Source organism: Rhinolophus sinicus, linkage group LG06, assembly GCF_036562045.2.
Source record: "Rhinolophus sinicus isolate RSC01 linkage group LG06, ASM3656204v1, whole genome shotgun sequence".
Lineage (NCBI taxonomy): Eukaryota > Metazoa > Chordata > Mammalia > Chiroptera > Rhinolophidae > Rhinolophus > Rhinolophus sinicus.
Window position 1 is genome coordinate 131,318,874 of NC_133756.1, and position 26,932 is coordinate 131,345,805.

Sequence of the window (26,932 nt, forward strand, 5' to 3'; positions counted from 1 at the left end):
GAGCACAGAGAGCTGAGAAAAGCAATGGCACATCTCACTGCTCATGTGCTCGGGACTTTTCCATAAAAACACAAAGCTTTGTGTGTGTGTGTGTGTGTGTGTGTCGAGGGGGGTGGGGGGTTCTCCTTTTATCCATCACTAGGGGGACATCCTTACCCCACCTCCTACCCCTTTTCCTCGTACCTGCATTTCAATTTTTACTTCAGGATCACCCTCCCCCACTCTCAGTCCATGTGGTTTGGGTGCTGCTGACTCTACTCATCCTTGTCCAGCTAAGGCTCCAAAGTCTTGCTGATTGGTTCAGGGATTGACACATGACCCAACCCAGGCCAATCAGAGTTAGCCCTGGGACTTTGGTTCGAACTGGTCTTGAGTTGCTACAACTGTGTGGGAAGCAGGTACATGGGAATAAAACCAACACTTAGGAAAACAGATGGAAAGAAACAGAATCCTAAATATCTGGCCTAAGCTCCTAGATTTAGCCATACCTAAACCAGATATATCCCTGGACTTTTTGGTTGGGAACCAATAAATTCTCTTTCTCACTTAAGCTAGTTAGAGTTTGGTCTATTACTTATAGTGGAAGGAATCCTATTATATCATTTTATAGTGACATATTTAGACGATCATCTCCGAGGGCCCTTCCAGCCCTAATGTGGAATGGGTCTATAAGCTCCAGCAGTAGGAACACATGGGAAATATTCAGGGGCCTACCTTATTAGAAAAAGCAATTCCTACTGTAAATTTATAAAGAGACAACTCTGTCCTACAATGTACACACTGTAGGTTTTAACTTTGTCTTTCCTTTCTTCCTTTAATTCTCTATACCCATGTCACTGTAACCCCAACCAGTAGACTTCAAGTTGCCTCAGTTGGCCCTTATATTCTTGACTCTTTCCCAAATTTAGGACACAACCCACAGGGAATGTGCTAAGGCTGCTGCCTAGAAGATTAATGCTCTGGCTGCTCTCTGGGTCACACCCTGGTCACGTCACCAAAGCTTTGCAACCTGGTTACTCCAATGGTGAGACCTGAGTAACTAACTACACCTCCTAGTTACTCACCCCACCCCAAGATAAACAGCACTTCCTCATAAAAGCCAGACAGTGAAACAAATATGCCACCTACATGCATGACATTAGAACTGAAGGGAAAAGGGTTTCCTCAACTCCAGGACCCAAGGGTTGTGGTACAATGTCTCAGCACAACCAACTGTAATGTGGATTTTTCAATTTTTACTGATAAACCATCATGTATTCACTGAGCCTCTATATATCCCCAACGGGATGGGTGCTTGGGGGTATAAGAATGTAGTACAGAAAATAGCCTCTGATGTCTAAGTGAGACGGCCTTAATGCACAGGTGAATCATGGAGACCATATTTAATATTGTTCTCAAAAATTGACCCTAAATCATGGTGTTTGACAGGCTTTTCTAGTCTTGGAGCTGATTTATAACTATAAATCTTAGTCTTTACTGTGTGTGTACATATGAGGGCATACACCCTCGTGTATGCCAGTGATTCCCGAAAATAAATTTGATAGGGAACAATATCATTTCTTCAGATTAATACCAGCATTTGCTGCAAAACAAACCTTCAGAGGGTGGCTAAAAAGAATGGTAGTCTGGTTGCCACCTGGCAGATTTCTCGGCCCTAAGACTTGTGGTTCTGAAAGCTCCTAGTCCCATGGCGGCTGGGACAGAAGAAGAAGATGCTCTTGTGCCCATGTCCAGGTTATGGCTGCAGGTAAGATCCCCCATCTTTCCTGACGTCAACATTTCACTTACTAAGTTATAGGGTTTAAGGCAAAAATGTTTTTGGTTTTTTTTTTCCCTGTCTCCTTGCATTCCCAACAAGTTAACACATGACTTCTCAAATCAGGAGACCTGTCACAAAATAGATTTGCAGTGCTCGATGTAGCATAGTGGTGGGAAAGAATGAGCACCCTCAGCTGTCCATGGCTGCGCCATTCAGAGAAGGTGGCTGTGCAGGGCAAACATATGTAGTGAAGATGACACAAGCCTTTCCTGTGCAGGTCATTACCATTCACTGTAAGCCACTGCAGTCAGTGACTGTTCAAAACGCAGGGAATTCCTGACATTTGGTGACCACTGTGGCCACAGATGTCACTTCTCAAGCATGACGAACCCAGAGGGCATAGGAGTTAGAGCCATTCAGATCTGGATTCAAGAGCTGCCTCCACCCCAGTATAAGCTGGGTGCCCTTGGGCAAGTCCTTGACCTCTCTGGTTTCAGGTTCCTCATCTGCAAAATGGGGTCAATAGCCCCTGCCTCCTTCGGAGGTTGTGAGGATTGAAGACAAGGCACAGAGCGAGCACAGCACTGTCTGGCACACAGTGTGTCTTCAAATACAAATATGTGGACTCGCAACATCTATTCTCTCCTCCTTCCTTTTGCCCCATTTTTTTCAAAGCAGCAATACGCTCAGTGAAAAACCTTGTATTTCCCAGTATCCCTTGGAGCTGATCCCAAACCTTGGAGCTGAGGGTGATCATGTGACACAGATCTGATGAATAAGATGTACAGTGAGATCGCTGGGTGGGTCTTCCAGGAAAGTCTTTAAAAAGACTCTCTTAGTGGGCTTAGCTAACCCTTCCCTTCTTCCTGCCTGGAATTTAGATTCTGTGCTGGATAGCAAGGTGACAAAAATGAGGGTGAAAGCCACCTGCTAAAAGCTGGGTAAAAAGAAAGCAAGAGCCCGGGCCCCTGATGGTCTCATGGTGCTACTATACCAGCCTGTACTCCCTCTTTCTGGATTCCTGTTATGTGAGAAAACTAAAACCCAATTTGAGTATGCCAGTCTCAACTGGGTTGTTCTACGACTAGCAACCCAAGGCAACCCTGACTGCGCGAGGGGCTAAGCTTTTTATTAGCAGGGGTTGGCTCCCTCCATTTTCGGCACATCAAGTAATGCTGTATGTCTGCTTAGAGCAAATTCTTGTTTTCCACTGCAGGCGGGAAGAGAACACCTCTCGGACCAGGGATACTTCTCTCTTATCCTGTTTCTTCACAAGAATTTGGAAGTTAACATCATACCAAGCACTTGTGCACTGATTATTATTTTATTCTGACCCCCAACCCTTTATCTCACCAGGCTATAAGGAATGATGTTTCCCTCTATCTTACTGCTAAACACACCCATACCTGACACACATTGACTCTCAAAGACTCGGGTGGGCAGAGCAAGGACAACTTGGAGCGGGCTTGGACCGTGGTCCTGTTGGTAGATGCCGCCCTTCGGTTGCCATCCCACTGGAGGACCCCTCCCCCTCACCTTACCTAAGTGACCAAACTAGCAGCCCAAGAACCAGGGCCGGGCCACTGATACTCCTGGAGAGTTTGGTCTGAGCCAGGTCAGGTCAGGTGGCAGAAGTCCTGTCCTGGGAAACCAGCTCAGCTTGTGTTGACAGATGCCGAGTTCTGAGCACTGACCCTCCGTCTCAGGAGGACAGTGGGCTCAGAAGCCAGAACCCACCCTGGGCGCAGTTCATGGACTTGTACAAAAGGCTGAAGAGAAAGGGACCCAAAGTCTCTAGGGAGCCCTAAGGCAAGCTTGCTCACCTGAATGAGTTCCTAGCATTTGAGGAAGAAAATGGCTGACGTGAAATGGAGACAGGAGTTGGTTTCTTCTTTTTCCCCGAGTTAAATAGGTCAGTCCCCGTGGGAGGGGAAAAGATATCTGACTACCTTTCATGCTCTGCTCTAAATTAACAATAGAGGGCCTGACAGCTCTGACCACGTCTCCCCTAGAGAAGAGCAAGGCTGAAGAATAAATGAAAACCCCAGACTGCCTCTTGCCTCAGTGGAGTGGCTATTGGCGAAGCCCCTTGTGAAGTTTTAAGGATTGAAAAGAAGAAAGGACATATAGTCAATGTCTGCCAGGTCTCTTCACTTTGTTAATTCCTGCCTGGAGAGTCCTTCCCGTTTCCTTCTACCTGAGCAAGTCACGTTCGACTATCCCAGCTCAACCTGAGCCGGCGCAGAGCTCTGCACACGCCAATCTCACTCACTTTCCATCTCCCTATAAGGCAGTCACCATTCCAGGTCATGCGTTTTTGTGGCCAATGCTTGGTTATTACCATACGTTGGCTCCTTCTGTGTGCCAGCATCTTGACACAGCCCACCTCTAATCCCTACAAAAATCCTTCTGGGTCAGTACTGTCAAGCCCAGAGAGGCTGAGGGCAGCCACCAGATTACTTACAATAAGTTGTCTCTACTGAAGAGACCGTAGCAGCAACAGCCATCACTGACTATGCAAAACCCTGAGGTAAGCACGTTAAATCTATTACCGCTTCTTATCGTACAAACCCACAAGGCTAGAGATGTTAGTACTCTCTCATGACAGGTAATGAAAGTAAAGCTCAGAGAGGTTCACCAGCTTGCCTTGGATAACGCAACTAGTGATATCGGCAGGACTCAGACCCCATCTGATCCGACCCCAAATCCCTGCACCTGGCTGAAAAACATGTCCACAGATTACTTCTGCCAAGGGTCCAAGGGGCTTGTCCAACCTCAGGTGCTCCTGCTACACTTTACTTAAGTGATCATAATTTGGAAGGCCAAACATATAGTTCTCTGAAGAGAGTGCAGATAGCCAGACATGCCGGGGCCATTTCGGAACAGGCCACTTCCCCACATGCCAGGCCCACAGCAGTGCTCAGGTTGCTCTCAGACATCCCGAGTCCATATTTGAACATCGTACAGGTAGAGGTGTTACAGTTGTTTTCTTCATCCACCCACCCACCCGCCCAGCCAGCCAAACATCCATAAACCCATCCATTCATTTACTGAACGTTTACTATGTGCCAGGGACTGCTTTCATTTTCAAGGAGCTCGCAGTCTAGTAGGGGTGACAATGAGAAAGCAGGCCGATCTAACTTTAGCATGAAAGTTCTATGCGGGAGGAACGACCGAGTGCTCACGCAGGGGCATCTCACACACTGAAGGGTCAGACAAGGCTAAGACCTGACGGATGTGCTGAAGTTGTAACAAAGGTGAGGCCCGGGGACAAAGGAGCAAGGCCCGGAGGGATCCCAGTGCCTCGTGAGCGACCTCTGTCTGCCTCCCAGACGGCATCACAGTCCGGCCTCCCCGTTGCTCCCTTTGATTCGGCCACAAACCAAACTCACTGTTGCCTCAGGGTGTTTGTAAGTGCCGTTCCTTCTTCCCAGAACACTCTTCCTCGAAGTTTTGTATATGTGACTTTCTGATATCAATCAGGCCTCACGTCCACATCTTCCCAAATAGAGAAGCTGCCCCTGACCACCCTACTGCCTGCCTGCTACCCCTCCCCACCCCATCTCCCTACTTCACTGCCTTCATGCATAGATCACAATAGAAAATTGTCTTGTTGATGTGTTTGCCTGTTTACGGTCTGTCTCCCCCACACCGACCCAAGAATACGTGGGACTTTTCCTCTCCCTTGAACACCGCTTTGTTTCTCAGCATCTTTAACAGTGTCTAACGCATGATATGCCTTCAATGCATATCTGTACTACAAAAGACTAAAAGGATGAATGCATAAATTCACCCAGTTCAAGAAATTCAGTATAGTTGGGGCGTAAAGAAGGGAATGGCAAGACATGAGCCAAAGGTGTCTGCAGGAACCAGACGCATGCAGCGCTCAAAAGCCCTGCCAAGGAAATTGGATTTTACTCCAAAGGTAACTAGACTGTAAGTTCCTTCAGTTCCAACACAGGACTATAGTTACAGCAGAGACTACAGAGGTTTGCAAACTGAGAAAAGAGATAAGTTGTCTTCTGATAGGCCCTCGTATCTAGGTTGCTTGTCAGTTTTGTGAGCTATGAAGACAAGCCGACCTCTTGCTTAGAGTTTTAGCTTGTTAGAGTGGACAGGCCTCCTAAGACAAAAGAGAAAAAGCAGCCCAACGGGGGGAGTTGGGAAGACAGATTTCAAGGAGGCTGCAGGGAATCAAAAACCAGGGTCCAAAGTCTGGCAAGCGGAAGCACATGCAGATTGGGGGGCAGGCGGGTTATGAACAGAAGGAGGTGGTTGGCAGCAGTGCTTGGTGCCCCGTCAGCATGTGGTGTGGGTTCTCAAGAATACTTGAATGAACGTCTATGAAGGGACCCTGACGTCTGTGTAGGAAACAAAAGGACAAAGGAAGGAGGCGCAGCAAGGACACTCAGCTCTGCTCCTGGGTCAGAGGAATGATGGAGGAAGGGGCTGGAGGAGGAGGAAGGTGTAGAGCAGGCTGAGGGGCGGTGCTGCAGGAGCCGGGATTGTTGGACCACAACTCACACTGCTAGGGGAGGGGCCCATCCTGGCAAGGGAGACCGTGCAATTTGCTCACAGGCAATTCATCATCAATGTCATTCAGAGTATTAAGGATGAAACTGGAAGGGCGTAAAGAAGAGCCAATGATACTGTTCACCCAAACCCTGATACAGAGTACCTACTATGTCTGAGGCATCATGCTAAGTAAGCACTTTATACACTTATTTATGTAATACTTGTAACAACCCTACCAACTAAGACAAACTGAGGTTTAAAAAGCATACCTAATTTGCACAAGTGACACAGCTTGAAAGTAGAAGAGCTGGGATTTGAACCAGGTCTATCTGCCTTCAGACACTAAGCTCTGCAAGGAGATACTTAAGGTAAAAGAAATCAATATAGCAGGAAGTGAGGGGTCAGTCAGCTGGCCTGGACATTGGTTGTTTGCATCTCCTTTATCCTACCTCCTTCCTCTGCCCACAGCCCTGATATTACTCGGGCATCCACCCCTACCTCACGCTCTGCCCCATGACCTGGTTCTCAGAAGTGAAGCGTGTACCCCAGGTGTGTGACAATCAATGCACGTGTATTTCCAGGCCAGAGTACACAGTTAGGGTATAAATGTGATCTAAGCCTATTTAATAATAATGGGTCTCAGAGCTTCTGGACAAGACTGGCTTTCCTGCTGGATGTTGACCTGGATAATATGAATCTGGGGCCACTGCAGCTCTCTTGCCACCAGACCCTAGCTTCGCCACGGAGTTCAAGAATGAATCCAACCCAGAGGTGGGCAGAGCCCAGAAAATGACTGAGAGAAAGACTGGTGATGATGTTGTCTGCACCTTGAATCCAGTTGTTACTTAGGCTAGATCTATCCTGAACTTTTCAGTGACATGAGCCAATAAATCCCCCCCTTTTAAAGGTAAATTTGTCTGCATTTTCTGCTACCTGCCATGAGGCGTCCTAGCAGACCACATTCATACAAAAGGCATCTGCCTATGAATAAGGACAGCAGCCTCTGGGGGAGACTCAAGCAGGGGAGAGGATGAAACTCGACTCCTGGGGCCACCCACTGAACAGAGATGCAAGGTTTCCAATACAGATCACTGAACTGGAGGGGAGGCAAGATTTAGTCCTGCCTGATGAATAATTATAACCAAATGTCTGAACATCTTATTCTGGAAAAATAGAACATTTAATAAGTCTGGATTTCCTTGGCTGACAATTTCAGCTCTCAGAAAGTTAAGAGAAAATGCTATTCTGCCTTTATTCTGACTCAGAGGGTAGAACAAATTGTTTCGTTTTTTTTTTTTTAAGGAAGGAACCTTGCGCAAACATAATCATGGGATTTTAAAAGTTTAGTAAGAGCATAATAAGAACAAATTTCAAAAGTTCGGAGAAAATATAGGGACAATACAGTGGCCTGAGACCCTAAAAGGAAGGCATCTCAATAGGTAAAGAACGGAGCCCTTCCAAAACCAACATCAGATAGTTAATTATAAAATCTTCAAGTAGAAAAAAGTGAAAAAATATTCAAATCTCAGCGAGCAAACTAATCCTGAAAGGTTTATGGCAGGCATCATTTGTCAATCACAACACTGTTTCCTGTTAAGCCCAACCTCATTCAATCTCAAGCTGTCTTGGACCCAGTCTCTATGATGAACTGAGCAAAGTTGGGACTCAAGAATGAACCCATTTGTCCTTGCGGGTCTAAAGAAACCAATGGAACAACAAAGGGTGCTCTCAGAGTTCACGTTATAAAGACATGCACAAGAAAAGGAAGGTGGGGCACAGTATCAAGTGCAAATCCACGTTGGAATAGGCCCACGTGGATGTGGCAAAAGGGTAAAATCTAGCAAGCTGATGTTTATTTATCGGAAGAAAAGCAAAACGAAGTTTCCATTTTTCAAAGAATTAAAATAAAGGAGGGAAGAGGGCTTTAAGAAAAGTATGAAACATAGGTATCTCTGCTTGGAGATGACACAGCATATATAAAGCTGAATTCTTCAACATCTGGGTTTAGTTCTATATCTTCATCAAGAAAAATGATCTTCATCATGAAAAGGAGAACAACCTCAGTGAAGAGAGACTGAAAGTCCAAGATGGGGAGGAAGATGGGAAAGGCCCAACCCTCAGCATCCCAGAGCCCTAAGGGAACTTGGAGATGGGCTCAAGAAACATATCAGGTGATCTCTGAGGAATCAAAGAGAACAGGGAAAATGCTAGAATGTTGGAGACTGGTGAACAGCACCCTGATTTTCCAAAGAAAGGAAAAACAGATTCCATTAACCACAAGGCTGGAGAACTTCCCACCAACCTCTGCAAGAGTCTAAGCTGCATTCTTAACTGGGCAGATTTCAGAGCACACAGAAAAGAAAGCTCTGAGAAAAAGGCAAACAACTCAGTAGAAAAATGGACAGAGGACAGGTAGAGACAATTCACTGAAGAGGAAATACAAGAGGCCAATAAATATAAAAGGTACCCCAAATAATGGAAATATACATTAAAACAACCACATGCTCAACAAAAATTAAAAAGATTGCTAACATCCACTACTGGCAAAGATGCAGGGAAAAAAGCACTCTCACTAGTGGAACATACGGCTTTCTTTAAATAGCAATTTGGTGGTATTGATTAAAATTAAAAAAGTAATTGCCACTGAATTTCCAAAGTGTACCATCTTTTTCACTGTGCTTATAAATCGATAAAATAGTTTTTAAAAATTAAAAATGCCTTGTATTTTGACCCAGCAAGCCTCGCACATGCAGAGGCTTGTAGGTTTTTCATTAGAGGACTATTTATAAGATGAAATGTTTGGTGCGTGCTTAAATACATTATGGTACTGTGAAATACCATACGTCAAAAATAAATTCGATCTATATAGAATGATTCTTATATTTTCATGCTTTTAAAAAGCACAAAAGATACCTATATATTTCTATAAGTGTGTGTATGTGTGTGTGTGTGCATATATATATATATATATATATATATATATATATATGAATGAAAAATAGTTTAAGAGGATATCCATTAACCTGGCAACAGAGATGGCTCTGGGAAGGAGATTACGGATATCATTGCCTTTACTTTTTTTTGTATCTTTTATAACTAGAAAGGTCTTCATTTATTGTATCATTAATATATATATATATATATATATATATACACACACACACACACACATATATATATATATATATTTTTTAAGAAATATACATAAAACAAAAAGTAGGAAACACAGTGAGCATTAGGGACCAACATGTGTACTAGCAGTACGCGTAAGACATGTCAAGCCTATCCAGCTCCATTCTCTTGGGATGAGCAAGGAAATGCCAACGGCTCTATGAACAGAGTGCCCACAGGCTAATGGCAGAGCTTACACATGATCGTCATGGACACAACTGAAAACTTCAGGCTGGATGACAGTGTTGGGAGGTACAGTCAAACTTGACTGAGTAGCTGTAGTTAAAAGTTACTGATTCAGGGCCGGCCCGGTGGCTCAGGCAGTTAGAGCTCCGTGCTCCTAACTCCGAAGGCTGCCGGTTCGATTCCCACATGGGCCAGTGGGCTCTCAACCACAAGGTTGCCAGTTCAATTCCTCGACTCTCGCTAGGGATGGTGGGCAGCACGCCCTGCAACTAAAATTGAACACGGCACCTTGAGCTGAGCTGCTGCTGAGCTTCTGGATGGCTCAGTTGGTTGGAGCAAGTCCTCTCAACCACAAGGTTGCTGGTTTCGACTCCCACAAGGGGTGGTGGGCTGTGCCCACTGCAACTAGCAATGGCAACTGGACTTGGAGCTGAGCTGTGCCCTCCACAACTAAGACTGCAAGAACAACAACTTGAAGCTGAACAGAACCCTCCACAACTAAGATTGAAAGGACAACAATTTGACCATTGTTCCCCAATAAAAAAAAAAAAAAAAAAAAAAAAGTTACTGATTCAGGGCCCAGGTGGAAACTTAACATATTCCTTCATTCTTTCAATCTCTCACTCAGCAGACATTCGAGAGCTTACTATGTGTCAGGCACACAGAAGACACCAAGAGGACCCCTGCCTGAAGCCTAGGACACTGGAAAGTAGACAGAAGGGAATAATAACAATAATAAAAACCAGCATGACAAATGCTCGACTGAGGTGTTAGTATGGAAGCTCTGAGTGTAGGGCCTGACCCTGACCTGACCCCTTGAAGCAAGTCACCATCTATACCAAAGGTCTGGTTCACCCCCAGGAAGAAAGCATGGAGCTCGGAAGGACCACGAATACCCAAAATAGCAAACACCTGAGTTGGAAAAGGTTGACGAGCTGAAACACAACGTGTGAAATCCATTTCAGTCACTGAAAAATCCTGCCTTTAGGCTGCTGGAGGTCCCTTATGTTTTGCGGCCTCACTACAAGAAGACCATTGTCAAAGAGCAAGTGGAGCAAGGTGTCTGGATAGTGCCAAATGGGGCCCAGGTAGGAGACAAGTGGCTAAGGGCACACCCTGACTTTTCCAGGGCCACCCAACCGTCTCCGAGCCCCTGACTCCACTCTGCTTTCTCTCAGAGAATCATCCACAGAAAACAGACTCAGGAATTTCAAGATTCCTTTGGTTCGCCCCCTTGAGGGAAGGGGCAGATGGAAGACAGCTCCCTGGTCGGACCCCAGCAGCATGGTGGGCGGTCTGTGGCACACTTTCAGTTTGCAAGCTCTTTCTTGCTCTCTCCCTCCTCCCCAGTCTGGTGCCCCAAGCTTGTCCCTTCCACCACACATAAAAAAGAGAAACTGGGAAACACACCCAGTTTCGAGGCTGTATATCCCAGGTGGTCATTGCACCCTCCTAGGCCTTCGTGTTTCCCTGTCTAATAAAGAGAGTGGACCAGATAACTTCCAGGGGACCTTCCAGCTCTGACAGACATGTGTTAGCCATGTATGCAGGCTCTTCCCAGAAGAATTCATTGTCAGAAAAGACTTCACAGACAGGGCAGTGCTTAATGCAAGTGAATGAACGGTGGAAATGTGGGCTCCCACGAGGCCTTATTTGGGTCCCCACCCTAGCGTAGGAAGCACTCTGACAGGGTCCCTCCTTGGGGACTGACCTCTTCAGTGACGATCGGGACAGCACCTGTGCGGCCTGGTTCATGGCCCTGATCCAAGCATTCATGTCCTCCTGGGTGTCGGCACTGAAATAGTAGGTCCTCATGCCCGACTGCTCAGCCTGAGAGCCCCTGAAGGAGCTGTGATAGATGAGCGCTCGCATCCCTGTGTGCACGGCCTGTAGGGTGGAGATGGAAACCCAGGTCAGAAGGGTTAGCACACATTTCACTTCCAGGTTCAAAAACACCGTGACACTTGGGCCATGTCTCCCCGCCTCCAGACTAAAAGTCCAAGTACCACCCAGCTTGTTTTCACACCTGGCAGATGCCACAGGTGGATTCCCCATCCTTAGTGCAGTCGGGCCCAGTGACAGCTGTTCCTGTACCCCCAAAGGGACGCCCTGCAGCTGTACCTGTCTCTGACTTATATTCCTCCTGCCTCATTAGGGAGGGGCACACATCAAGGCGCATGTGAGAAGGAGACTAAATAAACCCTCATTCCGTAGAAGCAGACTCTCGGGAATCCCTGTTTTGGTTCTGAAACACACGATTATTGGAACTGAGTCAAAACCCAGCTGCAACAGCAGGTGGCTTGGTGCAGATATTCACTGTGCTTCACAGCTTAGGCATGAAATGTGCTGTGTGCCCGTCAAAGAAGCTGCTGTTCTACTTCTCCGAAGAACTACAAAGTTTGACACAGAGCTAACACTTAATGGAAAATCCTTGCACACCTACTACGTGCTAAGAAGCCTGAAGGTGCTTTCACATGGATCTCGGCAAAGAGCCTATTAAGAGGTACTGGGAATGACCACTGAAAAGCAAACAAGAGGTAACACCGGTTTCCCCCTTGTGCTCTGATAAGCAGAGGCCTGTCTTTTAAATTTGCAAGGGAGAGCCTTATCAGATCCACATAGAAAGATGGTGTAAAAAAAGGAAGATTTGCCGAACGACTGCTACCCTGTGTCTCCCGGGTACTTCCACAACTTTAATCTCATTTTAATCCCAATAGCCCTGAGCGGTAGAGACAGAATCTCTGTTTTACAGATGTGGCAAATGAAGGTCTGAGATGTTAAGTAACTTCCCCAGATTTCCACATCTGGTAACACATTATTCATAGCACTTATTACCTGGCATGATTTATTTTACACACTTAGTTATAGTCTGTCTCTTCCCTCTAGAATATAAGCTCCATGAGAACAGGAACTTTGTCTATTTTGTTCACTATCATATGATGAAGTAAAGACACTCATGAAAGAGGACTTCCAGAACTGCTTCAGAAAGTGGCAAGAATGATGGGATAGGTGTGTTTGAAGCGAGGGGGAGTATTTTGAAGGGGATTAATGGCAGTGTGTCTTCTGTAATAATTTTTTTTAATGTTAACATTCACTGTATTTTTTTATCTCACCTCGTATAAGAGGTCATCCACTATCCCAGGAAGGATTCCTCCTATTTTAGCAAGGTGAAGGTGTGGCAATAAGAAAAGAATGCATATCATATTATGACTCAGCAGATATTCTCGGAAAAGTCTCCCTGAACAATGACCCACAAGATCTCTGACAGCTCCTCCAGATTTTCTGCCCAGTCACAGAGGGTTCTGGGACAGGCACTCACCCCACCAGACATAAAGCCATCCACAAGCATAGGGATCCCTTAGGGCTATGAGAGAACAGGTCCCTGCTGTACAAGAGTGGCCAGCCTTGTCCAGGAAATCAACATGGGACACACTTCAAACAAGGAGAGCCTGCATGTGTGTCTGCAGTTGCAGCCATCATTACAAAGGAGTCACACGCGATCACAATATAACCTCAGTCCCTCATCAAACTGCCAGCATGTGCTATGCTCAGCTGCCCTTGGCTCTGAAGAACAAGTTCCCAATTACATTCTGCCCATGCTTGGGCATACTAAACACATTAACTGTGAAGGCAAGAAGTACAGGGGGTTCCCTTTCCATCTGGTCACGTGACCAGAGTCCAACGTGCCCTGAGCCTGAGGAAGACGCCAGAGCCAAGATGACCTGCAGTAGCTGCTCCAGGCTGCTCCCTTACCCTCTGCCTGTCACTTTCCAACTAACACCATCCTACTAGGCAATGTCACATGACTGAGCAGAAATCAGGTTATGCCTAAAGGAAGTGAGCAAAGAAGATTTTAGCTGACAAACATAATGCCCCCAGGATATGACCGCTCCCAGGCTCTTAGAACTCCGGTCTTGAGAGACCACTAGTGAAGCAAGTGGAATGCTCACACCCCAAAACCCAACATCAACCGTTAGCAGAGAGGGTCACAGGTGGGGAAATACAGAGGCACTCAAAAGGCCAGGGCCCATCAGCTCACTGATTCCTTCTCTAACTTTTATTCATTCAACAATAATTGATCGTTTATTGAGCTATACTAGAAGTCGAAGGGACAGCCTTAAATAAGGCCAAGACAGTTTACAGCCAAGTAGAAGAGAATGGCCATGGGCAAGTTAACTACAATTGTAGTAACTGCCATCAAGAAGTTCGGGAAAAAATAAAATAAATAAATAAAATAAAATAAAAAGTTCAGGAGGCGGTGTAACAGGGGAACCTGGCCTGACCTGGCGAAGGACTTACGGAAGGAAATAACATGTGAGCTGCCATTGACATGACAAGCAATCATTTTCAGTAGGAGGAGCATAGAGGGGACATGTGGGACCCCCAAGATGGACAAGAGTACAGTATGTTTCAAGGATGAGGCGAGCGTGACTGGCACAGAGAAATGGAGGCGAGAGCAGGATGAAACGAAGCTACTGCAGTCGGCAGGGCCAGATCACTGGGGCCTTGTGGTCATGTTAGGGTTTTGTCTCATTTACAAGAACAATGAGAAGCTATTCAAGGGTTTAAGCTGGGAAGTAATGCGATCAGATTTTGCTGAGAAAAACCACTCTGGCTACAGTATGGAGCAGAGGTTAGAGCCAGGCGGGTAAGGGGATACAGGTCAGGAAGCCAATACAGGAGTGCAGGTGGGAGATGGTGGTGGGCGCAGCAGAGAGGAGGGGGACGAGAGTCAGGACAGAACTAGCAGGTAACGTCAGCAGGACTTGGTGATGGACTGATCAGACGTGAGAGAATAACCAGCGTCAAGGGTAAGACGCTCAGGTTTATGAATTACACAAACAGTGGTGCCCATGTGTTGGATTAAGGAAGGAACTCCTCACGTCCAACCTTATGAGCAGCAAGTGAACTGGGTAAGAACTCGGTCTTTTACGCAGCCTGAGGTTCACGGTGGGCTCTGCCTCTTACCCCAGGATCGCCCTGGGCAAATCGCTCAGCCTCCCCCATGCCTCTGTTTCCTCATCCTGAAAATGAAACTGGGGGTAACAATAGTATTTACCTTGTAAGGCCATGTGAAGATTAAATCAGATAATACACAAATGGTGTTCACAGCACAGCTGGCCACTTGTAAGGCTTGAAAGAAGTTAGTTGATGTTATTATAGGAGCGGTCACTTAAGTAACCTCAAGTTGATTGAATGAGCTTTCTAGAAACTTTAAAAGACTCTTCTCTGCCCTCTCCCCAGACCACTAATCTATAGGGGACTAAACGTGAACTACAAGTAAGCCTGAACCCATCATAACTCAGGAAGTGGAAGCAATGGCACTGACCGCAACTCCCACTACAAATGACTGCTCCCCGTGGTGTCTGTGTGCAGAATGGGACAAGCCCCATCTACCGAGGCAGAACTCGTGGATGGGCTAGTTTTCCAGGTGAAAGCTCTGGATGGGTAAATATACCATTTACAGTACAGATACGAGAGCTGTTGGTGTACAGAAGGAGGGTACCTAACCTGTCCACAGGGCTCAGGGAAGTCTTCCCGGAGGAGGTGACCTCTGAGCAAAGACCTGAAGAACAAGCAATAGTTGCGGAAAGGGCTTTCTGGGCTGTGGCTGAAGTTCAAGCAAAGGCCTATGGGCAAGAAATGTCCTGGGCCTTCAGACAATTGTACATGGCCAGAAGGAAAGTACAAGATGGGAGGGGCTGAAAGGAGAGAGAAGCTAGGGCCTTATAAATCCAGACTGGCTTTATCCTGTAGGCAGTGGGAGCCACTGAACAGGTTTTGGTGAGAATACAACCTGAACACATGTGCAATTTAGGAAGAGCATGGAAGGTGGACTGGAGGCGGCAGAAGAGCTTGAAGGCTGAAGCCGTGATAGCCAGCAGTGACGGAGCACTCAGTATGTGCTAGGCACTGTTCTGGCAATAAATTAGTCACCTAGAGGAGGGATGACGGCAGCCGAGACAGAATAGTGACAGCGGCAGTGGAGAGCAAGACATGGATTTGAGAGACACAAAGAACAATATTGAAATGGGAAGAAAAAGGCAGCTCGCTCTTGTTCTCTGTCTATTTCCTAAGAACCCCCATGCTGATGCAGACTCTAGAATATAAATCCCAGGAAGGCAAGGACTTTGTCCTTTTCGTTGCTATATCTCCAGGATCTATATCCTGCCAAGCAGCACAGAGCACAGCAAAGGTGTGTTGATACAGACAAGTGAAAAACCTCATCTCTTGACTGGCCTTCAGCCAGACTCTAAAGCAGGGGTTCTTAATCTTTTTAAGGGCATGGATCCTTTGGACAGCTTGGTGAATCCTATGAACCCTTCTCAGAACATTTTTAAGGGCAAAAATACAACATAGGAAATCTATTATATTGCAATATAGTTATCAAAGTATTTTTAAATGTGAGAGAATGATGCAGGTGCTTCTCTATTATTGCAACTAACAAACGTAGTGATACTTATTTTAATTTCAAAGTGGTGATGCGCATAAATGGTCTGTCAAGATATTCATACTTGCAATGGGATAGGAAGATACGTCAGGTTTCTAGTGGTGACCAAGGCCCAGGCGTTGCTCACCCTTGTCATGGCCTGCTTTCTTCATCAAGGGAAACATAGGTTAAAAAAGGCAAGATGGAATTTATCCACTGATACTTGGGGATCTGCTGGCCTCAGGTCAGGACCTCTTTCTTGGTCTTGAGAGAGGGAGAATGGCTCAAAGGGAAGCAGTGAAGGTCTTTTCCCCCATGGAAGATCCTTGGACACTGGACTGCATGGGGGATGTTTTCTGCTCCAGATCCTGGATCGGAGGGGCCACGTTTGCTCAGAGGTGACCAACAGGCTGACGGTGGCTGTGCATCCAATAGGTGCACTTTGGGGAGGTGCCCCGCTGAGTCAGCAGGGCAGGGAAGAAGTTCTCGTAGAGGCCACCGAGAGCCTGGCCTGCCTTACCCTGCAGAACGGGCTGTGCCTCAGGGTCCATCTAGCACCCAGCCTCCCTGGTCATGTGTAGGGGCTGCCAGGCTACAGGCACAGTCGGAGAAGAAAGACGAGGAGACGACCATATAACCTTTTAGCCCGGGCCCATCTATCACTACAGATGCTCTGCACAATCCCAGGTAAGTTTCCCTAGCAACAGTCCAAGAATTTTAGCTCTGGAAACAGAGAAGTGACGTCAGAGGCAGGCATAAGGCCCAAGACACAAACCACGGTGCACTCCCCAGTGCACCCAAGAACTGCCCCAAGCTGCCCAAGGGGCGACTGTCTGGCTCCTAAAAGAAGGATGCCGCAACCCAATGGGAACGGGTACTCTTTAATACTCAGGAAACCACAGCCCTTTCTGGAGAACCAGCTAACCACCACCGGATCTGTCTGCAGTAGCTTTTCTCTGCTCTCAGACGCTGAGGGGCCCCCCTAAAGATCCCCCAAACACCTGCTGGCCTTCTGTCTCCCAGACAAAAGATTTAGGGAACACTTTTGGTAAAGTCTTTCTAAGAAAAAATAAAATTTTTTTTTTAAAGAAGAGAATCTAGAAAACATAAAAGATGTTTTCCTAAAATCTATTTTCACACCTCCCAATAAAGTGTTAGATGAAATCTATATTTAGTTACGATCAGTTACTCTGGTGATATTTCAAATGCTCCCCTAAAAAAAAACTCATACATCTCATACATCTCAATTGTTTGCCCAGTAACAACACTCAACCCTTGAAAGGAAGGTTTTGTGAGGAAGATATTCAGGCTACAGAAAACTAGTCTGAAACCCAATGAACAAAATGTTTTCAGAGCCAGCAATAAGCAGGAGAGGCTCCTAAACTATTCAATAGAAGAGTACTGCTAAAATGATAACAATGAACATTAATTCGAACCACCTCCCACCTCCGACAATGTGTGTGCAGGAGGTGCTCAAAATAAGATGTGGAAGAAAAGCAGAGGAAGAGAAAGAAACTGTCCTCCCTCCCTGTAATTCAATCGAAAGAAGATAGAATTCAGGTTTGAGTTATGTCTCCATCATCTTCCAGCTTTGTGACTTTGGGCAAGTTTCCTCAGCACTCCGATCCTCATGTCCCTAATCTGTAAAATGAAGCTAATAATCCTGACCTCACAGGCTCCCCAGAAGCATTAAATGGGGTAACATGGATAAAAGTACTTCTGAAATCATAAAAGGTTTGGCAGAGATAAGGCAATACTGCATCATGCAACACGAAGTTGGGGAGGATCCAAGAATCTTCAACCCACAGCAACTCGAGTCACTGGGGATAGTGACAGTCCAGGGAAAAAGGACAACTCAAGCCTGTGGATGAACAAAGCTAAAGCATCAGCTCAGGAAGGACAGGTAGAGGAAGAGGAGACTGACTTTCCAACCACCACGCTGGACTCCAGACCAAGACACTGATGCAGATAATCGCTTGCCAATGATGCCATGGACACTGCAGACCAACACTTTCCTTTAACCCTTCCAGAACGGTGGGTGTCTTAGCTGCTTTTCCATGGTCTCTAAGTATCTGTGGCTGGAAAACTTGACTTCTGTTCAATCTCTAGATTAGGACCTACTGCCTAGAACTCATCTTGTACCCCCAACATGGGAATAGCCAAGCTATATGAGTAGTGGGGTCGGAAACCCCTTACCCCAGCTTGAGATGCATGTCATTGCCTCGTATCCTGAGCAGCATAAGCGTGTTTCCCCGTGGCTACTGGCACCAAGGGCCACTTGCTTCAGTGCCCTCGGGGACTTCCACTCCAAGTGCCAGTAAAGTGGACCTTCAACCCATCCCACCCTCACCATCCCTAGGGGACCCGAAATATCAGCCATGAAGGAACTGTCGAGGCCACTGAAGGAGATGGCCTCATGATTCCTCACATTCCTGGAGCCTCCACATCTGGCTATGAAGATGCCAGAGGCTGTCAAAGGGCAGCCATCAATACCACGGCCCCACTTACCCTAAATGGTACAGTGACGAAGGAAGCAGAAAAGGTGTTTTACTGGGAAAGGGATTTCCCTAAGAATCTTCAGTGATCCAGAAAATACACCAAATTTGATCCTCATTGCTTGTCAACAAGATAAACAAAATAGATAAACCTGAAAATCTCTTCGATAGGCAGGCCCATCATCCTCAGGGTGAGTTTTCACAATATAACTGATATAAATCCATTACGAGGGACTGTCATTTGCACTGAGTGGCTGGATGCTAGTTAGACTGGCTGATTATAGTGATAAGAAAGCACGAGGACTGTGTCCAATTTGTCATCACGGGAATAGAAACAATAGGAAAAGAGGGGTCTAAGTACTTGAGCAAGGCTGGGGGACTCCAAAGCTCAGACACAAATGCAAGTACTTGTGATGTGGTATTATTCCTGTGTGTAGCATTTATACCTTTGTTAACATAAGTCTGAAATGCTCTCGCTTCTTCCCTTCTCCCCCCGCCCCACAAAACCGACAGCTTTTATGAAGCCATTTTTGGGAACACACTTTCTGGGGGGGGCGGAGGGGACGGCATTGCAGGGCTGGAGGAGAGGGGTTAGTACCTTAAAGGAATACTTGCGACTTATGCGGTCCTCAGGCCCCACTGGTGAGGTCACGTAGCTGGGCAGAGGAATGCTCCCAAGGACCACTTCTTCTCGGCTGTCTTTGAATCGAAAAACACATCAGAACAACCTCCTGTGGCACCTTCCTTGGGCTGGTCCATCCCACTGTCCTACATCCGGGCTCCTTATCTCTCCCAAAACGACTCCATTCAGCTGTTCCCTGGGGAGCTTTGTGCTCATGTTGGAACTACACAGGTGAATCAGACACGGCCTTGTCCCCAAGGACGGAGACAGGCATGTAAACATGCTCAACTCGGCCTGCTAACTCCTGACACACAATGATCAACCAAATGCTGCGGGAACAGAGGCGGGAGTGCCACATGGTCTGGGAAGTCAAGAAGGCTTCAGAAGGTGAGGTTTCAAGTGTTTTAAAGGACGGGGAAGGGCATTCTGGGTGGAGCAAACCTCACAAGCGAAGTTAGGGCATCCTACCTCCTACACCTATTCTCAGCCTCCTGCAAACCATCTTCATCACCAGAAGCAGCCACAGTTGGTCCTGTTGCTCTCCTACTCAAAGGCACTTATTTGCTGACTGCCCACTGGATACAGAAAGAAGCCCTCTGCCTGGTGCCACCGCCCTCTCGCCTTTGGCCCTTACCCAGCGCCTGAGCCTTCTCTCCTGGTACATCCTCCATGCAAGACTCACTCTGGCCTCACAGGTCTGCCACTTCACTGTATTTGGCCTCCAGAACTTTACTCAAGTTGTTTCCTCTGCTTGTAATGTCCATCTCTCCGCTACACACAAGCGAAGCTCTACCCATCCCCGAAAGCCCACCTCAAATCCCATCGCTTCTAAGAAGCCTCCCCAGATTCTCCGATATGGAATTAACTTCTCGTTCCCCTTGAACTGCCATGCACTTTGGATGTTTTCTAAAGCACCCATCACAGCCTAGTCTTGTCTTAAAAGCAATCTAGCTCTTCCTCCATATTTTGAGGCTTATTTCCTTCTCACCGTTGCACAGCCCCTAACTCTATATGCTGGGGCTCCATAAACGTTCATATGACCGACTCAATTCACCAGCTGCCCATCCAATATCAAAGTGGATAAATCCAGGCAACAGGTTACAAAAGACGATTTACCTAACTTCCCACCTCTCCAGATTGCGTCAAAGGTGTGCCTATGTCCCCAGTGGGGCAGAAGCTGACACAACCCCAGATCTTGAGACCCTGAGTAGCAGGCAAACGGGATTCTATTTATTTTAACTCAACAAATGACACTTCCAGTGCCAGGACTGGTACAAATGAAGTCGTCAACCATCCACATATGTAAAAGTGAACACACTGGCAAGTCAATAGGTTATTAATTATCCCAGGCCACTGGTCCAATCACTGGATTTGAGAAGACCACCATTTGCATCACCTCACCACCTCCCTCCAGCACAAAGAGCCCTTAGTGGTCCAAGCCTCTGCTCACCTTTATAGTAAAACAAGCAATAATCAGCAAGCACAAACCACCTCCTTTTCCACAGCCTCATCCCAGAACTGTCCTGCAAAGCAAAGAAAACTAATTAGGCAATGTCTGAGCATACTGTTCACCCTCCCCAATCTTGACTGGCCCATATTCATTGTTACTTTTAATAAATTAATAAATTTTTATTGCACAGCCATTCTTTGGCTAGGACATTAAAATTTAGATTCAATGAGGGTTTATCCCCAGGAAGTATTTTTTTGTTTCCTGGAAACAGATCAATATACTATAAGCATCCATCTTTTAGAAAGGAAAATGTGAATTCAAAAATACGGTTCTTCCATTAAGAAAGGTATCAGCTTTTAACAAAAAGGAAGCTGTTAATTTATTTAAATGATGTGCTATAAAATACCTTCATTTGTGCTGATTAGAAAACTGATTTACATAGTATGAACAAAGAGCTTAGGTTTAGGTAATTCATCGATGAGGCAAAGTTCTCATTTGACTAAGTTCAGTTCTCTGCCATAAAGAAATGATTTTGTTGTGTGTTTTCCTTCCATTTGATGTAGAGACTTGGATTTTCTTGCTATCAATTTGTCTCATGACAAGAATCTGTCTTTATTCATCTAAAATATAAATTGTAGGGGGGGAAAAATGGCCAGGGTAGGACAATAATCATATTTTAGAGTCAGTTTTCTCCCAAACCTAGGAAAATTCCAGAGCCGCTTTTAGCTGTTAAAATTATCTTCCTTCTGCAAAAGTTTTTGACAGGCTTAAATTAAAATTAAAATAAAATAAAAAATCTGACAGTTTCTAAACCTAACAACATAACATTCATTCATTCTCCACTTACTAAAGTGCTAAAAATAAATTTAATTTGCTGAGTTCATGCACTTCTTGGTTTTATCTTTTGTACTAACCAGATAATCTCTAAGGTCTTGGCATATGATATTTGTTTTGTTCGGAAAACTCCTCTCCATCCACTTATACCTGGTTCAAACATCACTTCCTCTGGGAATCCTTCCAAGACTCCCCCAAACACAGCTACATTCTCTCTGCTGTGTGTCTACAACATTCCACAGACCTCTGTTATAGTTACAGCACAGCTAAGGGGCCTGGGCTAGTGGGTGGTGTGGGGGAGAATTATTTTAAAATCCCTTCCCTCTCCCTCCACATTTCAAAGGAACACCCTTTTGTTTAATAGGGACAGGATGCAAATGGAAAAAGTCAGAGTTAAGTTACTCAGGTAAGAAAAGAGACGGGCAGAGAGGTAAGAGAACAGAGCTGTGTGAACAGGGGTATCATTAAGAGAGGGTGGTGCCAGAGGTGTGTCTGACAAAAAAGGCTGGAGTGGGGCCGGCCCGGTGGCTCAGGCGGTTGGAGCTCTGTGCTAACTCCGAAGGCTGCCAGTTCGATTCCCACATGGGCCAGTGGGCTCTCAACCACAAGGCTGCCAGTTCTACTCCTGCAAGGGGTGGTGGGCTGCACCCCCTGCAACTAGCAACAGCAACTGGACCTGGAGCTGAGCTGCACCCTCCACAACTAAGACTGAAAGGACAGCAACTTGACTTGGGGGAAAAAAAAAAAGTCCTGGAAGTACACACTGTTCCCCAATAAAAGTCCTGTTCCCCTTCCCCAATAAAATCTTAAAAAAAAAAAAAAAAAAAAAAGGCTAGAGAGCTTTAGAAGTTGCCATGGGGAACAGAGCCGGGGAGAGAGATTTCAAAGGGATTTTTAAGGGACTTCTTCTTTGTCATGTGCAATGTAATACCCTCCTCTGTCTTCCCATAAAGCCTTTAGTAAAAATTCACACCAGTGCTCTTGGAGTTTGATTTGTGGGTGTTTTTGTGTTTGTTTTTTTGGATGGTATGATATGTGAGAGACTGTGCTGGGTGATGATGACATGTGAGAGATGTGTCCATCTGTTTTCCCTGGCAGACTATGAGAGCCTTGAGGGCAGGAACCACATGTTATTCACCTCTTTGCATTTGCTGTGAGAGCGCTTAGAACATGGCAGGCACCGGGTGGGTGGTTGGATGGATGGATGGATGGATGGCAAGGAGAGAAGGAAGGAAGCAAGAGGGACATGGTCTCTGGCCCTGGGAGCTCACAGCCTATCCACGGCCAGAGGACCAGAGGCAGAACAACGGGTGGTGAGGACAGAGATGAAGGATGGCCTCGAGGGAGGCGGCGCTGACAGGCCTTCCTGGCCGAATGAGTGCGGGAGGAGGAGGAGCTGGTGCCGGTGCTGAGATTTCTAATCTGAGTACCTGGGGGAACAGTGATATCATCACCAAGATCCAGAAAAAGCTGGATGGGGAGAAAGAGAGGCAACAGGGTGAGGAGACGAGGAGCTGAGTTTGGCCAGTTTGGAATCAGAGGTGCTAGAGAGCTAGCTATGTGTGCTAGACTGGGGGAGAAGAAAACACGGGATTTTTCAGCAAGTGACAACAAAGGCTCTTTAACATCAGGAAGGCAAGTGCTGTAAGGCTGGATTCATGCTGACCCACCCACACTAGCGCCTGGGTCCCAGCGAAGCCAATAGCACCAGAGGCGAAAGTGGTCCGCTGGCTCTGGGGAGGGAAGCTGTGGTCATTTAATGGACAGTCCACGCATACAAATGAACGGCAAATCGCTCAGCACAGTGGGCAGAATCTGCTTGCTTCAGATAAACTCAGAAATAGAACACTTATTAGGAGCCTGGTCCCAGTTCCCAGGGCCCAAGGTAAGGAAAGAAACTCAGCAAGAACAACCTCCTCCTTCCCACCCGCCCTCCTCAGTTTGCTCACCTGCTTGTGCAGCCAGCCCCTCACCACCACTGGAACATTGGGGTTCCTCTGAATGGCCTGGTCCCTCTTCCCAAAGCTGTGGACTTTACTGCTGGACTTGATGATCTAGGAAAAAGCAGACGAACACTAGCAGCAGGGGCGGGATTTAAGGAGGCACGAAAAAGCCCTTAATGAGAGGAGGACGGAGTGTAGGTCCCCTCAGCCTTCCTCTAAGTGGCAGCGCCCTTTGATCACAGCTAACAGGCGTGCACATGGCCACAGCATTTTAATTGAAAGGCAAGTCCAAGACCCGTCAAGCTTCCCATCTAAGTCACAGAGAAAAATATGTAAAGGGAATTTTCAATCAACTTTCACCAGCAGCTATTGGCCCTAATATGTCCTACAGCTTTCTGGAACAAAGCTACTTTTTGGTCACAGACTTTGCCAATTTCCAGATATTTATCCCTCCTACCATGTTTCCCTAAAAATAAGACCTAGCCAGATAATCAGCTCTAATGCGTCTTTTGGAGCAAAAATTAATATAAAACCTCGTCTTATTTTACTATAATACAAGACCAGGTCTTACATAATATATAATATGATATGATATGATATGATATGATATGATATGATATAATATAATATAATATAATATAATAATTGAGTCTTATATTAATTTTTGCTCCAAAAGATGCATTACAGCTGATTGTCCAGCTAGGTCTTATTTTCAGGGATACACAGTATCTGGGTTCAATCCTCAGCACTCTCCTGTTCTCTTCAATGCTGGTCTTTTTACCTCCTTCTCACGCAGTGCTCCCACATCTTGGGCACGGAAACCTCTGGGCCCTTTTCAAGGGCACTCTTCCCAGGACTCATCTATCAAAAATCTCACCATTGTGTCTCCAACACATGCGGCCTTTCCAAGGCACGCCTGGAAAATTAAGACTACCTTCAAGGACCTAGATCGTCAGCCCTGGTTTTGTCGGTAATCACCTGTTTTCTTGGGCAAGTGACATAACCCCAATTGGCCTCAATTTCTCAATCTATCGTTTGGGAAGAATACTTCTTACATGTCTCCCTCACAAAACTATGGTGAAAGTCAAATGGGCTTCTGGTTACAAAAGGGCTTGGCAAATATAAAAGGGGAAGGAAGGATGGAACAGCCAGAAGCTCACCTTGGGGCCAGGTTTGGCCTCCATGGTGGAAGTGGTCGCAGTCGTGGACGTTTCACTGACCATGCTGGATGGTCTTAGGTTTCTCTCTTGCTTCGACATATGTGGATTTGACCTGTGGGGAGACATGGGGAATCCGGTGAGCAAGTGTCAGGCTGCAATGGGAAGAGGAATCTGAGATTTATTCCAGGTTAGAACTGGTTGATGGGCCTTTGACAACCTAGGACCGACCTTCTGGAGACCACCTGACTGCAGACTGCCACCAGAGGGGCATGATGCCCAGCATACCCACGTGCTTCAGGGAGTCAAGAGGATGACAGGTGGGCAAATCTCCACAGCCTGACACCCCACTAAGGGCCCAAGGCAGTCATCCCTGCCTGCTGTTCTGAGGTCCCCACATTTACTCTCTTATTCGCGTGTCTGTGGCAACTGCCCATCAGATGGGCACACACAGTCACACACCACTCTTCACAGCAAGAGCAATCCATACGCCTTACACACACACACACACACACACACACACACACACACACCTTCATTTCCCTGGTTCACAAAAGAAAACTGTTTATAATTAGTAACAAGAAATCACTTGCGCACACATCTACACCCCCAGCTACACACAGAGAATCGCTTACATAAACACCAGTAGGGCCTGCCTCCCAAAATAGGATACTCAACAAAGAGTCCTATTCTGGGAACACTCTATTTGCCCCAGAATAGAGCCATCAGAGATATTAACCCCTGCGCCATGTCTGGAGAGCAGGGAGTAATGAAGCGTGCCTGGGTCCCCAACGAGTATCCCCAGTGTGTCCCCATCAGCATCCAGTGACATCACGCTTCCCACTGAGAAACTAAGAAGCTCCACCTGCCCTGGGAGGGCCAGGACTTTGGGAACATCTCGGTCCCACACTCAAGAGACACCAGAGTGAACCTTTCTCACCTGTTTCCACAGAGCCCCAGCATTTGCCAGTATGTCTTTCAAGGCAGCTGGGGCAAACGCCTCCACACAAATTCAATACTATCCTTGAACGGCTTGAGGCTGATTCCCAGACTCTGCTAACTCCAAGATCAGTGAGCCTTCCTCAAAAACGGAAGTCCCAGGATATGGCTGGGTATTTTCACTGTTCTGACAGGCAGCTGGAGTGAACTGAGGCTCTTTGCCAGAAGAGTGGAGAAAATCTGATCTGGAGGCGTGTGGCAGGACCCTGAGACGATGGAGATGGGGGATCCAGGCAGCGCACAGCTGAGGAAGAAGCGCTCTGACGTCCTTTCGCCAGTCTCACTTTTACAGAGGTGCTACGAGGCAAAATCCTAGTTTCCACCTTGGAGATAAGATATGCTGCTTCCTTCAAAAACCTTGGCTGCACAAAGGAGAAGTAATTCTTGCCGTGCGCCAAGCCAGAGTCCCAATACCCTGCACCGTGAGGCAAGTTCTTCACAGAAGGGGCTGGGCCCTGTCAGACGCTTGGTGGCTGGAGATACAAGTCCCTCCAGACAGAGAGATCACTGGCCCCTTATCAGCTCAGGCACTCACTCTGGATTCCCCGCCCCCAGCCTCCATCCCAGCCAGACTTTTGTTACTGGTCCCCACTCAGAGAATGTCAGCACACTCAGCCAGCTCACTGTTGGCAGACGCTGTGTACAGCACAGAGATAATCGCCTACTAGGGGTGGGAAGGTCTCTGAGAGCCTGCCTTGTCCAGGCCCCGCCTCCAGGCAGAATTCTGCCTTCCTGGAACCTGGTCTTGCCCGACTTTTCAGATTTCCGAGGTTTGAGACAAGGAAGAAGAATTCTCAGGTCATCTCAGTTATGGCAGCTGTATCTCTAAGCTACAACTCAGCACCCAAAGTCCAATAATAAATAATAAAAAGTTTGTTTGGGATTTTATCAAGTTTAACTCACTCCCATTAAAGACAATGGATAGAGGTTTATTATAGACTATTTGAGAAATATAAGAAAAAAAGCTGAAAGGAAAGAAAACCACCACAGTCCTGCCAGCCAAGGGAAAATCATTTTTAACACGTGGTATATTTACTTTCATTCTTTTTTATATGCCTCTTTTGGGGGGTGGGGAGGGGTTGTTTTTATATAACTGATCATACTGTGTTTATGATTTTGCATCTTGATTTTTAAAAACTTATTATAAACATTTTCTCCATTCTTTTGAACTCATCCACATCATTTTAAATGATGCATCACATTCCACCAACTAGATACAAGTATGCCATTTCTCTTCTGTGGGCCAGAGATACCTGGATTTGTGATGGGCCCAGGAAATCCGGGACGGATGGCCACTTTTGCCATTTCTGCACCGTACAATCTTCAGCTCTAACTTTAACCATCTCCTTGCACTCTAACCCATGTCTCCTC

At 46.4% G+C, this 26,932-nt stretch overlaps 1 protein-coding gene across 19 annotated transcripts in view; it reads right to left on the minus strand.

Moving 5' to 3' along the window:
- Positions 1 to 26,932, minus strand: part of PLEKHA7 (pleckstrin homology domain containing A7) — a 204,555-nt gene that overhangs the window by 48,980 nt on the left and 128,643 nt on the right. For 18 of the 19 annotated variants that reach the window (XR_012497530.1, XR_012497529.1, XM_019746629.2 and 15 more), the window contains 5 exons: positions 24,566 to 24,677; positions 23,412 to 23,516; positions 20,629 to 20,701; positions 19,155 to 19,255; positions 11,343 to 11,518 (listed from right to left, as the gene is read on the minus strand). Coding sequence is in view for 17 of the 19 variants with exons in the window: in XM_019746629.2 (XP_019602188.2) it covers positions 11,343 to 11,518; positions 19,155 to 19,255; positions 20,629 to 20,701; positions 23,412 to 23,516; positions 24,566 to 24,677 (567 nt within the window). In the remaining 2 variants the exon portion in view is untranslated. Of the gene's footprint in view, positions 1 to 11,342; positions 11,519 to 19,154; positions 19,256 to 20,628; positions 20,702 to 23,411; positions 23,517 to 24,565; positions 24,678 to 25,502; positions 26,366 to 26,932 lie in introns of those variants that run through there. The other variant, XM_019746627.2, reaches the window with a different exon arrangement.